Source organism: Macrosteles quadrilineatus, unplaced genomic scaffold (genome assembly GCF_028750875.1).
Source record: "Macrosteles quadrilineatus isolate MER2022 unplaced genomic scaffold, UCM_ALF_1.0 Scaffold_8__2_contigs__length_117827958, whole genome shotgun sequence".
Lineage (NCBI taxonomy): Eukaryota > Metazoa > Arthropoda > Insecta > Hemiptera > Cicadellidae > Macrosteles > Macrosteles quadrilineatus.
Genome location: NW_026542601.1, coordinates 2050922 through 2065108, shown reverse-complemented (window position 1 = coordinate 2065108; position 14187 = coordinate 2050922). Strand labels below are relative to the sequence as shown.

The 14187-nt window shown below is 34.8% G+C and overlaps 1 protein-coding gene across 1 annotated transcript; it reads right to left on the bottom strand.

Moving 5' to 3' along the window:
* Positions 1–475: 475 nt before the first annotated feature.
* LOC128999464 (uncharacterized) lies at positions 476–11646 on the bottom strand. Its single transcript, XM_054426003.1, has 7 exons — positions 11554–11646; positions 9620–9771; positions 8684–8855; positions 6889–7138; positions 4343–4388; positions 969–3668; positions 476–577 (listed from the first exon to the last, which is right to left on the bottom strand). The coding sequence occupies exons 2-7, from the start codon at positions 9767–9769 to the stop codon at positions 476–478; spliced, it is 3420 nt and encodes a 1139-aa protein (XP_054281978.1). The 5' UTR covers positions 9770–9771; positions 11554–11646.
* Between the last annotated feature and the right edge of the window lie 2541 nt (positions 11647–14187).

Here is a 14187-nt window from a genome sequence, read left to right as displayed (position 1 = left end):
TCTCAGATTTAAGAACAATACATGTTAGTGGTCTCAGATTTAAGAACAATACATGTTAGTGGTCTCAGATTTAAGAACATGTTATTGGTCTCAGATAACTCCATCGGTTGCAACTGGAGGATATTAGTGTACTTCAATGTATCTAGATTTATTGACAAACCTTGTATATGGTGAGAACAAAATAAAAAAATACAATTTTAACTTTTCACTCATCAGCAAATTATTTAAAGTTTATTATAAATACTTGAACATGTACACCCTGCATATTACTAATTGCACACTTTATACAAATTGGTAACTGGTTAATAGTTACAAAATCACCTTTCATAGCTTTGAACTTTTGAGACACTGATTTTGTCATCCAATTTAAATATACACATACATAACATGACGACTTACAGTGGATTAGGTTCACAAGCACTGCAGCCACAGTACTTCAATCAACCAATATAATGAACACTCTTCATATGCCGTCTCAGTAGAACGCTGTGAGCAAACTTTTGCTTACACACCTTGCAGGCTGAGTGGGTCTCCACGTGCCGTGTGATATGATGTTTGTAGTGTGATCTCTCGACAACTGATTTGCAAATTTGGCATCTTATTGTTTTCGACTGTTTTCTTTTATTGGAGTTATTTATTAACTGTGGTTGTTTATGAGAGTTTTTAATTTTCCTTGGAAGAGAACCTTTTTTTAGTTTTACATTTGAATTCAACTTTGAACTACTCTTTCTTTTGGTTTTTATATTGTCTTGGATGATCTTTGTATTACTCATTTTCAGCCTTTTCTCCAATGGCTTTTTGTATTTATCCAAGCAACTATTACCCAAACTCAACTTTGCATTTGTTGTGTTATCTTCAACCTTAAGTTTTAAAGCTCGACTTTTCAAACTTGACTTGGATACAGTTTCGTTTACTTTATTTTTTGAAAAATTGGATTCTTCGCCCGGGTTTTTTTCTTTGTGTGATACTGTTTCCAAAACTAATTTCATATTGCTTGCATTATGAAGATCATTTCCAATTTTTAACTTTTTACTGTTTGTGTCTGCCCTATCATTTGTTTTTATTTCTCTACTTCTTAACTTTGGCACTCGTGAAATTATTGGTTTTTCACTCAGGATTTGTTTTCTTTCTGTTGCTTGATCTGTTTGAGTTAAATCTACCACCTCTTCTTCTGAAACTTTTGCAATCAACGTTTTTTCCCCACCTCTTTGGCAAACACTTAGAGATAATTTGGGCTTTGCCGTAATTTTATTGGAATTAGTTTTTCCTCTGCACTTTATATCCTTGTCATCGCTTGGAACTAATTTAGCATTGTTTTCCGGAGAATGTTGTTTTTCAATACCTTGGCAGGTTTTTATTTTACAGATATCTGATGTATTATGCCTTGATAGCATTACAGTTGGTTTATTTGAAAAATCATTAGTTTTCAAGGGTTTAAATGATTCAACAGCTTTTTCTAAGACTACAGTTTTTTGCTGTTTATCAATTAACTCTGTGTCCTTTTTTAGTGTTATAAGCTTCTTTAATCTTTCCTTGTCCACTACCCCTGAAGGGATAACCAAAGAAGCCCCACTGTTTTGTGGTACATGTCTACTAGATTTGATTTTACCTTTTCTCGTATTACGCTCAGATTCATTACTAATATCCACCAAACTGCAGGTACTGGCATCATCTTCACTAGAATCACTGCTGCTGATCACCACTATATTGTTTTTTCTTTGGTCATCTTTAATCTTGTTTGGTCTTGTCTTCCTTTGAAATGATGTTGGGACTACTTTATGATTTTTTTTTATTTTAGTTGTTGGATTTTCTTTAGGTAAAGAATTTACAGCATCTTCCTTTTTACTTTCATCAAACATTTGTTTACATCCAACAGATTTATCATTTCCATTAAAACTGTCTTTTGATTCAGTTTTATTGAGATTCCTTCCCTTCATTAGTCCCCTTACTTTTCGTGGTCCCCATTGTCCTGATTTTTTCAAGAACTCAACACTTTTAAATTTGACGGCACTAAGATCAGGTACTTTTGGGAAAGTATTTTTTACTGTAAATGATTGATTCAAAATATTTCTATCTTTAATGGACTTTTTAACGCCATTTTCACTTTTTTCAGAAGCAGAATCAGTATCTTCATCAGAACTTGATATTTCTTCAGTGGTACTGGAATCATCCTCAGATGAAACTAGATCATGTACTTCCGGGAAAGTATTTTCTACTGTAAGCGATTGATTCAAAATATTTCTATCTTTAATGGACTTTTTAACGCCATTTTCACTTTTTTCAGAAGCAGAATCAGTATCTTCATCAGAACTTGATATTTCTTCAGTGGTCCTTATACTGGAATCATCCTCAGATGAAACTAGATCATGTACGTCCGGGAAAGTATTTTCTACTGTAAGCGATTGATTCAAAATATTTCTATCTTTAATGGACTTTTTAACGCCATTTTCACTTTTTTCAGAAGCAGTATCAGTATCTTCATCGGAACTTGAAATTTCTTCAATTGTCTCTAAACTGGATTCATCTTCAGATGAAACTAATACTGTGGTGCTTTCTTTTTGCCTAATTTCATTCTCATTGGTCCTTTTAAGGGATGTTCCATCAACATTGACATTGGCATTTGTCTGCAGTATTTTTTTTATCGCTCTAAAGTAATCGCTTTGTTTTCCTTTAATGAAATTACAGGGTTTATGTCTTGTGTATGCATTTTTGGAAGTAAACAAAGCATTACACCTGGCACATTTATACATCATAGTCTTTTTTATGTTTCCCTCATTTCCACGGGGAAAAACGTTTTTCGGGGAACCATACGGCTTTAAAATAATAATCGAGGCTCTCTTGATTTGGTTTTTTTGTACCAAATGTTTTCCATCATTGTTCCTAATTGTTTTCCTAGGGCTGTTGTTCTTTTCTTGAATTACTTCTTTATTTTCCAACATTTTCCATGAAATTGAGGCAGCTTTCTTCAACGGTGGACAAGTTTTTTGAGGGTTTAAACATTTAAAATTTGTCTTTTTTTCAAAAGCAAAAATCTTTTTAGAATAATTATTTTTTTGTAATGCCAGTTTAGAGAGCTCCTCTTTAGAACTACTCGATAACAAAGGATTAGAACTTTCTTTAATTTTACTAAAAACTTTCAGCGCATTACGGTTTTTTGTATTCTGAAAGAAGTTTAGATTGTGCTCATGGGAAACCGGGGTTGTAACCAAATTCAGTTTTGGTGGTGCGGCCTTGCTTGTTGGAGTTACTTTGGCTCCCACAGAACTGTTAAACTTTGGCGATGTCAACGTAACTATGTCCTTATCAATTACCAAACTAACTGGAGACATTGACTTTCGGTCCCCAGTTTTGGTTGAAGCAGCTGTCAGAGTTAAAGGTTCTTTTATGTAGACAGCTGATGGTGACCTGAAAACTTGTTTGGAATCCACAAATGGTGGAAGATTGGGGGATTTTGTTGGAGTTTCCAAAGCAGTTTTTGGATCTATAAGTTGTTTTATACTTTTTACTTTTAACCTTGCACTGGATTGATTGTTAGTCGGAAGAGTACTTCCCACTATAGGTTCCCCAGTAGCTTTATCTGGTGTGTGGACAACCGCTTTAGTATTTCTAGGGATGAATAAATATTTTTTTCCTGTTCCAAAAAGCGGATGTACTGCTGTTGGGTTGATCTGAAAATAAAACTATTATTACCAACAATTAGTTATACGCAAGTTATTAGTTTCTCAAAGTCCATTCCAAAAGTTTATCATAAAACTCAGCCAACCACACTAATCATAGTCGGTTGTTTACACTCTCCTATCTAAAAGGGACAAATGAATCCTAGGAAATAGTTAATACAATCAAAAATTTCTGGTCAGCCTCTACCTGTATATCTTACCAATGATTAGTTGATGCAGAGCTAGAGACTGGATCTGTAGGATACAATTGATTTCTTTTACTGTTTCTCTTCAGTAGGATCAGAGTGTGTAAACATCTAAACCCAATAAGAGCAGTTGGGTGAGTTTTAATAAGCATGACAAACTTGACAATGACTCAAGAGGTGACTCAATAGATACACTTGAATCAAGAGATATAAACATACAAACAATATTAACTTACATTGGTGAGACACTCGATTTCTTGGAATAAACCCCATTAAAGTATTTCCCACAAAAACTGTGTGAATTGAAACGAAAGAAAATCCTGAATAGAAAGTTCGAAATAACCTTTTGAGGATAATAGTTGTTTCAAAGAACTATATTAAAGGAACTAAGAGGAGTATAACAACTTGATTTTGGCTTATAATAAAATGCAGTAAATTGTTTTGGTCAAATTTTAACTACTTGTTTAACTGGCCACTTACTTTGTCTTCAGCAGAAAAAGCCAGGGGGTCTCTTTCAGGTTCAGCCCTGAAAATAAAAAAATCATTGTGCATAGTAAACTACTGAAAACATTATCATTTAATGTTGTTCTTTATTTTTATTTTACTCAATATATGATATCCTACCATAAAAATATATTTGCTACCTACTTAATAGATTTTTAGCTATGGCCTACTGCAGCAAAAACTGCTGTTTCCAATTTTTTACAAGCAATCCTGGAAGATGATCATGTTACAGAGACTAAAGAAGATGTTCACAATCTTGCCATAACCTCGGAAGATGTTGACAATTTCAACAAGAACGGTCACAATTTCGCCATGACCGCAGAAGTTCTTGATTTTGCTGTGATCGCAGAATTTAAAATTTTGCAGATATTGTTGGAGACAATGATTTTGCATTGACCAAGGAAAATTTCTTCGATTTTGTTGTGATCACGGTTACGGAAGACATTTAATTTTTTGCTGTGACCATGGATGATATTCACAGTTTCGTTGTGACTGCGGAAGAATTTACAATTTTACAATAACCTCGGAAGACGTTTACAAGATCATTGTGACAGAGGATGTCCCTGATTTTGCCGTGATCATGGAAGAAATTCAATTTTTTGCTGTGAACACGGAAGATGTACACGATTAATCTATGACCACAGTAGATGTTCTGGATTTTACCGTGTCCGTGGAAGATTTTCATGATTTTGATAAGACCCTAGAAAATGGTAGGCCTATGTTGACTTTTGTTACCTATATAATAAATGTAGTAGCCTATCATCTTTGATAATCTGAGACCCCTCTTTATTTTTTCAGTTTAAATGATTTAACTGGTGAATAGCCTACTTTCTTCCACTTTTGGACACTGTAGTAGACATCCCATCTATATGGACCAACTGTAGCCAATTTTCAGATACAATGTTGAACATAAAGGAATGATCCACTTACACAGGGCATTGTTGTCAAAGATTTAATTTTCTCTTTTAGTTTTGGGTACAGTACACTCTCGATTATCCGTGCCTTTGGGTTATCCGAGGTCGTTTTAGGCATAAATAGTCTATGTGTATTTTTTTAATTCCGGTCGTAAAACAATAATTACTTTTTAGAAATCTTTCTGTGGAAAGCAAACATGGTACAAAAAGATATGACAAAACCATAAAAACCATTGTTACTGTTCAAATAGACAGTAAAATGTTCAATTTTATTTTCATGAAACTAACTGTAATGTTTCTACTATAGATAATGGCCCGAATTGGTTAAACATACAATGCTTTTTAAAACACTAGAAATAAGATATCTTAATCCTATTTTTAAAATGTCCTTGGTATTTTTCTTAAGATAATGAGGTTAGCCTATGTAACAAGATTTTCAAGGTATCTATTGACCACGTTTTATCCGTTACCCGGTTCACAGTTAATCGAGGTTATATTGTAGCACAAAAAAATCCATAGGCCGATCACACAATAAGTTGTCCTGTCAAATTTGCTTGATTAAAAAGTTAGCGCATTTGACAGAAATCCATAACTGACGGATGATCTGTTGCTCAATTCAACTATATCCATCTTAATTCTAGAGCTATACATCCTGGCTACAGCTATAGAATGATTGTTAAGGGAATGCGGCTGGCTAGGGTCAGCCCTACTCACACAAACGCAGGCCTCACACACACAGACACAAGGGATTAGGACGGACCAGAGACCTGCCATGTGATTCATCACTGGCTAACAGAAATTTAAATATCAATTTTTTAATTTTACCTTTGTTATAAAATCTGTTAATACTTTTGCCTTCAGCTCAAAATGTTGAATAAAATTATAACAAACAATATATTTTTTGCTTGCAAAATGTAGAAGTAACAAATATTTTTTTCTATTATTCCTTGTCATAATCATTTCATATTTGGACTCATTTTTCATGTAATTAAACAACAATTTACTGACATTTTACTGTATATCTAACTTAAAATTAATTGTGATTTTGAGGTATTATACAACAGATGTTATATTTCTAGGTATTGAAGGGGATAGGGGCTCTCAGGCAATTAGGGTGATACTTAGTTTCCGTGTCCGGAAATCAGACTTCGCTTTTCCAAAAAATTAGCGACTGATATGGCTTTGTCATTCGCTTGTAAAAGGTCATCTAATGTGCAAGACTAGGGTTATCAGGGTGATGGTGAGTGTGCGTGCGTGAGTCAGGTCCCTCGCAGGTACAGTTCGGCCAAAACTTCTGTGCGCGTGGACGGGTCGATACTAGCCGAAATAAAACATACGGGTACCGGCTATTGGCAGTGCTGGGGTAGGGGTGAGTGAGTGGCAAGGGACAAACGTTTTCACAAAAGGACCCCCGCCAACCCCCTCGCCTAGACCCAACCAGATATGGTCGCGCGCACAGAAACTTTGGCCGAACTGTTGGGCCAAGCTCCAGCCGCTTTCCCTTAAAAATCAAACTATATACATGGAAATGAGATGTAGGTCTACTTCTCTCAATAGTCAAAGCTACTACGTTCAGGTACAAACGTGTTGTGTAAAAAAACAACTTACAGGCTTGTATTGTACTCCATTTCACAGTTGACCATTTCAATCGGGTAAGGTTCTCCTCGCTCTGGATACGCTAAGATGTCTGGAGTGCATTGAATACTTTCAACTTCTTCTTCTCTCTCTTGACTGTCTCCGCTACCCTCTAAACTGATCCCTTCTTCCACTGATTCTTTAGTAAAATCAAAATCTTCATTTTCACCCATCTCAACTTTGATATGTTCAATATGCATAGAACCGTTGTCTTCTGATTTATCTGCAAAAAAAAATCTGTTAGCCTATACAAACATTTTGAACTACATCATCATGATAAACAATTAAAAAATTGTTTACAAAAAGTTCATATATACTAAGTACATATTTAGCTTTTAGATTATTAAAAAAGCGCTGGAACCTAACCTGAACCGAGCTGAGGTAGATTTGTAAAAAAACATGGATGTACTGAAGCACAGAACAAGTACCATTGATATTGCACAGGCTATAATATCAAGAAGATATACAAGAAAATTAACGGGGTTGATTTGACTGTTTAATATAGGTATCAAAGGAGCATGTGAAATTACAAAATTAGTAACTTAACTGACATTTATTAATCGCACACAATGGTGAAAAAGCGTTCAATATTATACCACCATTGCAAGAGACGACCATGATGTTTCAATTACCGCAAGAGATATTCTGGAGCTTGCCGCGGTTTCAGATAATGACAGTTTCCGTGATCTCGGGAGATGATGACGTGTCCTTTACTACAGGAGACTTTCAGGAGTTTGCCGTGATCCAAGAAAAACCCTTAACAATGATAAAGTTTCCGCAATTGTTGGAGACAGTTAGAAAACCACCCAACTGTGGCGGATGTCACCGAAAATGATGATGATTTTTTTCTTCCAAGATCGCAGAAGACGATGAATAATGTTCATTTGACTGTGGAAAACATTCATTATTTTGCCACGATCATGGAGGATGACAACAAGCGTTTCCGTAAACTATGATGTTTCCCAATCGCTGGGTATAAATAAAATTGTTTCCGAAAATTCGGGAGAGTTGATAAGGGAGTGATCATCTCCAAATGACCTTTGCAAATAGTCATGATGTTACCTCGATAACATTGTCACTGATAGGCGATGGCACGGTCCAATTGGAGGAGGAGTCGGATTGGTGGGGTTCTACTATATAACTGCTCAGCTACTAAAAACTACACATAGGTAGGCCTACACTACATTAACATTACAATGACACACAGTAGTAACATTACACTGGTATACAGTTCCTTGTTTCATATAGAAACCTATAGTGTAGGATCAAAAACAAAAAGTTAAAAGTTTACTTGACATTTTTTGTAATAAAATTAACACTATAAATTAAACAAGTTTTTCATCAGGTAGAATAATTTCCTAAGCATATTATGGTATGTTATATGAAATAAAATTTTAGATTTAATACATTTATAAATTCCAAACATGATTGCACAAAACTATAACATTAGTACTCTGAGGCTAATGTTCATTTGGTTACAATCTTTGTTTTTCAAATCAACTACCAGTACCTATTTAAAATTAATTATCTTTAGTTGAGTGTGGATCTCACACTGTAATGGTTGAACCAATGTTTCTGTAAGCCATACATCAAAACTGTCTTTTTTGGGTTTTGTTGTTGTTTTACGCTTGCCACTTGGTCACAGAAAGGACTTTTTCAGATTTTGTAAAACTTTTATAGATAACTGATACCTTGAACTTTAAAAAAGGTGTTTGATAGAATACAATACAGAGTAAGGTAAACAAAAATTATGTAAGAAGATGATAACCTGTTTTAAATGTGCCGTCTTCAACAAATTTACGATAGTAAGGCAGACAATACGGATGGTCTCTTGGCACAGGACAATGGGTAGGTTTGATTGGGAATATTGTCGGTATAGCAGAACTCTTCAACTTGCGTTTCCCATTTCGCATTTCCCACTGGTCTTTGTCGAAGTGAACCTGTAACAAGTGAATTTGATGTAAAACCTTGACAAATTAATTAATAATTGTTCTACATTAAATTGATCTTAGCAATATATTGATGAGTGGACTGTGATTAATTGTATTGGGTTCTAATGTATAACAAAACAAAACAAGCTGTTGCCTACGTCGGCTTCGTCCAACATACTTTTGTTTTTTGTACTACTATGAACCCGCTGAAGTTGTCACCTCGCTACAGGCTAAAGATGACCTTTTGCTTTAATTTCTGTATAGTAACAGTTATTAAGGATTAAATCCATTTGTATATACCCTAGTCACCTAACCTAACTAATCGTATGGAACTACTGAAGCCAAACTAAGGGAGAAATTATTCATTTGAAAAATTAACGGCCTTCTACCAGGAACTTCGAACTACTCTCTCTGGGACAACCTACTTAATGTTTTACCAAAATTAGTATTCCTGTTCTATCTTCTTTAGTTTATAGCTATATATTAAACCAAATTTGTCAATGGTACAGCTGCTTTTCTCATAACTTTAAAATTTAGTTGGGGAAAGACAAGGAATTGTAACAAAAATATATAAAAATAGAATACAAATAACAAAAGTGGAAGTTACCAGGTTTTACTATTTTAGAGGGGTTAGGCTATAAGAGATTTTTTTATCCAGCAATAAAATGTTTTATGATACGATTTTTAGTTTTCAAGAGATAGAACTGCTTTTGTTTTGGATTGAGAGGAATATAATAAGGCCTGGCATGAAAATATTGCTTGAAAAAACTTACCTCACACAAGAATGATGTCTTGTTAGGAATCCACCCAGGACGATCCATCATGTCCACCCATATCTGACGTCGGCGACGGTCTTTCCGAGGGAAGTATTTCCGAACCATACCCTTCTGTCGGAAACATCCTAGAGCAGCACATGATGGCATGCCTGGACCAACCACAGACACTTTAATTCATAATAAAGTTTTATTTAGGGTAAGGTCACATGAATTAGCCTATTTTTCAGTTTAGCACAGTCTACAACAGCTTCAAATTATCGTCATGCACAAGATTTTGCGGATGTCATCAAAGTTTATGGTTTTCTTTGTCATTCATAAATTGCTGCCAGTTTTTCCATCTTTATAGTACAAGGGGACCACCATGAATTCTCTATGTCAATTTATAGTTACCGTATAGCCTAAACTATTATTTTCAACAAAAGACTTAAGTTATATTGTAAAAATGTAGTTTAATATGTGTGAGCAGTTTTTGGGATGTGTTAAAATAATAGGAAATACTACAGTGCACACCTATAGTTTTGAGAGATTAAGTAACTTATTGTGGTATCCAAAATTTCCTTAACTCTTGTACAGTAGAACTTCAATCGGAAATTATGCAGGAGATGGTGACCAAGAGATTCATACTAATTTATATATAATTAGATAATAGATTTTTACCTGAAACCAATGGTGCAAAGATTTTTCTGCTGTCACAAAAACTTCAAGCTTGTAGTTTATTGTCATGAACAAAACTGAAATAACCTAACCTAATCACCACAGAGATAGGTTTAGGTTAGTCTTCTTCGAAAGATCCTATGGATTAACTGTTCATATCCAATAAATACAATCGATATTAGGCTAGGCGATACCGGTACATTATAAATAAGTTAAAGAACTAATATTTGAACCAATAACTTAAGTTGATATATCGTAGGTTCTCTACGGAACTTTTCTGCAGAGAACCTGCAATATATTGTTGGATGAATAATGAAATAAATACATCAATATCTAACTTACCTATTTGTTTTTAGGCTATATTAATATCGTATTGAATGCAATACCATATTAGCCTATAAATAATAACAATATAAAAGCTTTTTCTTTATTTTATCCTTTGTTTTTTCTTAAATAAGTTAACTTAGGCCTATTAAAGAATTAAAATGGAAGAAATCATTAATTTTCTATTTCTATGTGGTTACTTATATCAATACCTTAGTATTGATAACTAAGTGTAAACAGTTTTTGTTTAGGCTAAATTTTGTTAGCTTTAACTTATTTATTAAATATTAAAAAGTAAACAAATCATAAATCAAATAGATGTCTAAGCTTACATTGGGAAAAAATAAACTATTGTGTAATCAATATTATAATGTTTTGGATAAACATAAATATTTATTGTTCATCCGATAACTTAATATACCTATCTCAGGTTCTGTGCGGAACTGTACCTGACATTTTTGTCATTATTTTTACATAATTTGAGATAAACTCAAAAGGTATTATTAAGCTTAGGCATATAAATTGGGATGCCTAACATAACATAATAGTGAGCCTTGCTTGGCCTGTTGGAATTTATTAATTATTTCACAAACTTAAATGCTTCATTACCCTGTTATTTTTTGTTTTTGTAGTGGCAGTAACATTTTAACTACATGTTGTCTAAATATCTTATAGGCTTAGTCAGCTAATTAATTATGTGATATATTATTTTAACAACTAGTTGACACTGCAATGCATTTCAAATAACAAGTAGTCTACTGTAAATAGCTGTCTGCTAATGTACACTAGTAGTCATCTTTCAGGTTTTCAATAACAGACAGGTTGGCATTGATGCTAAGTCAAAATCTGCCCACACTCCTCCGAGATACAATTAATCGGCAATATGTATAATAGTGATTTTGGAAGATATAAACTATTTTGGAAGATATACAAATAAAAATATATGTACTCACTTAAAATTTGAAATTATTACAAGTAAGATATACAAGTATTTGGCCAACTAACTTGACATCCATTTCGGGTTTCAGTTTCGGAATAAACATGGCCGTCGGCCGTCCAAAAAAAACCAAAGCATTGCAAAGAGATATAAACATTGATGGGAAAAAACAATCAGCTGTTAAACATAAAACACACTGAGCTAAAATTATAACTAAAACACACCCCTTTCTTTCACGATTTAGTTAGCATTGGTTCTGAAATGTGCCTAATTACTAATTAGGCTTATTTGGCTATGTTCTCGGTCCCTACTCCCTACATGATAGTAAAACGTGAATTATTTATACACTGTTTATATACAGGGTTAGTAAAAAGTGTGTGTGGAGACCTCCTGTTATTTTTTTAACGGCCCATACTAGAAAAACTAAACTCGGCACATATTTATGGCATGTTATGAAGTACTTTTTGGGCATAACACCCACTTTGTATACATCTCCAAAATGGGGGATTTTGGGGGAAACTCAAATGATTCAAATACAAAGACCCCTCATTTTGAAGGTTCTGGTAAAAAAACCAACAACGCAAATTAGAGGTCTCTATCTCAATCCAGTAAAAAATGGCAGCCAATTGAAATTCTCAGAAATTAAATTTAATTTACAGCTTTCCAAGTCTGGAGACCCCCTGTAAATTTTGTAACGGCTCAAACTAGGAAAACTAAACTCTACACACCTTTTTGGCATGTTATGAAGTACTTTTTAAGCCTAATAGCCTTTTTGGTTCCCAAACCCAAAATGGGGGATTTTGGGGAAAATTCAAAAGTTTTAAATGATAAGCCCCATCGAGTGACCCCTCATTTTGAAGGTCCTGGTAAAAGAAAATTAACAACGCAAGTTAAAGGTTTCTATCTCAATCCATTAAAAAATGGAAGCTGATTGAAATCTTTAGAAATCAGAAATAACTTGCAATTTTATAATCAATTGGCTGCCATATTTTACTGTGTTAAGATAAAGATAAAGTTTGCGTTGTTTTCTTTTATTATGACCTTCAAAATGAGGGGTCACTCAATGCGGCCTATCGATTAATTTTTTTTAATTTCCCCCAAAATCCCCCATTTTGGGTTTGGGAACCAAGTGGCTATTAAAAGGAGTATCCTTGAGGAGTATGTTTTATCTATGGTTGTAGTCGGGAATCGGGCGTTATCGCGTTGTCCAGACAGGATGCGTTATTCTAATTCTAGTTCGTTTCAGAAGTTATCGTTGCTCTGGTAGCGTTGCGGCAACGGCACTAATGGCAATGCATGTTTTCGTTTTCGTTGTCCACGCGGCTTTCCTGCAACATTGTGTAGATAGATACGTTATTAAAATAACAGGGAGTTCTCCGCAACGTGTTGCCGCGATAACGGTTGCCGTGGCCGCAACCCTGTTATTCATCCTGTTATGTTAAATAGCGCCCATCTCTAGTCTGTTTACGTAAACAAAATCTTTTCTTCATAAGAAATACATTGGGATTTTGATGGCCTGTGGGGCGAAGCCCGAGGATCTTTATTACAGGAATTGGTGAAAGGGGGTGTCTACACAAAAAATCCTTAATTTTGACACATCGTTTGTAAAAATCCATCCATTATTAACGGAGGAGTAGTGTTTCGTAGAAATCGCCTTCACGTATTATATATAAGGGTGTAGTTGGGTTCTGCAGCTGAGAATGTCTATATTTTCCTTGGGCCCGCACCAGACAGTTAAATAGATGAATTGGCTGTAAGAGATGGGATTGTTCCATGGGGCCCCCATGGAACAATCCCATCTCTAAGGGGGAATTATTCTAGGAGAATACGAGTCGGGTTTTCACCTTGCAGGAAAAATACCATTCGAGTTCTCGGAGATCTTAAGTGCAGACGCGAAAGCTGCAGGAACACCTTCAAGGTACTCAAGATTCAAACTGTAGATTGTGTATACAAGCAGTCAAAGCCTCCTCAGGGACGCTGATTAGTGGTGATTTGTGTACACACTACACAAAAAATGCTGGAAACTACAACTTGCCTGCACGTGACACCTTCGCTCAAGATACTCCTAGAAGCCGTTATACGCCGCGCAGGGGCCAAGCTCTTTAATCTACTTCATTCAATCATCAAGAAGCGAAACTCCAAGTCCCTTTAAGAACAGTGGATACACTCTGGATGGTTGAGTTGAGACACAGACTACAGTATTGTATAGTCTATGGTTGAGAACCCTGTCCATACCATCGACGAGTTCATTGCACTTTGTGGAAGAGACTTGTCAAAACTAGATTTTTGTTTTCTTGTTGTTAATAATTGTTGTAATTTGAGTTGACGCCATTTCTGATCTTAGCTTATGTAATAAAGTATATATATATGTTATCTTATGGCCCTTATGGGACGTCTGGCACCAAACAACACTACTTGCATGTTGCAACGTTGTGATTCTACCAAGACCAAGACCAAGGCCGCGGGTCTGGAGTTGAAGATGGCCATGCTATATAGGTCATACAGTTACATCGATGTAATTACCAGGAAAATTACAATATCCAAGCAACTACTTGATTATTCTAAAAACTATTGTAAATATATCGATTATTTGACCAAAAAGAAAACTATCCGAAACTATTTTTATACATATAACACCAACTGTTGCGTC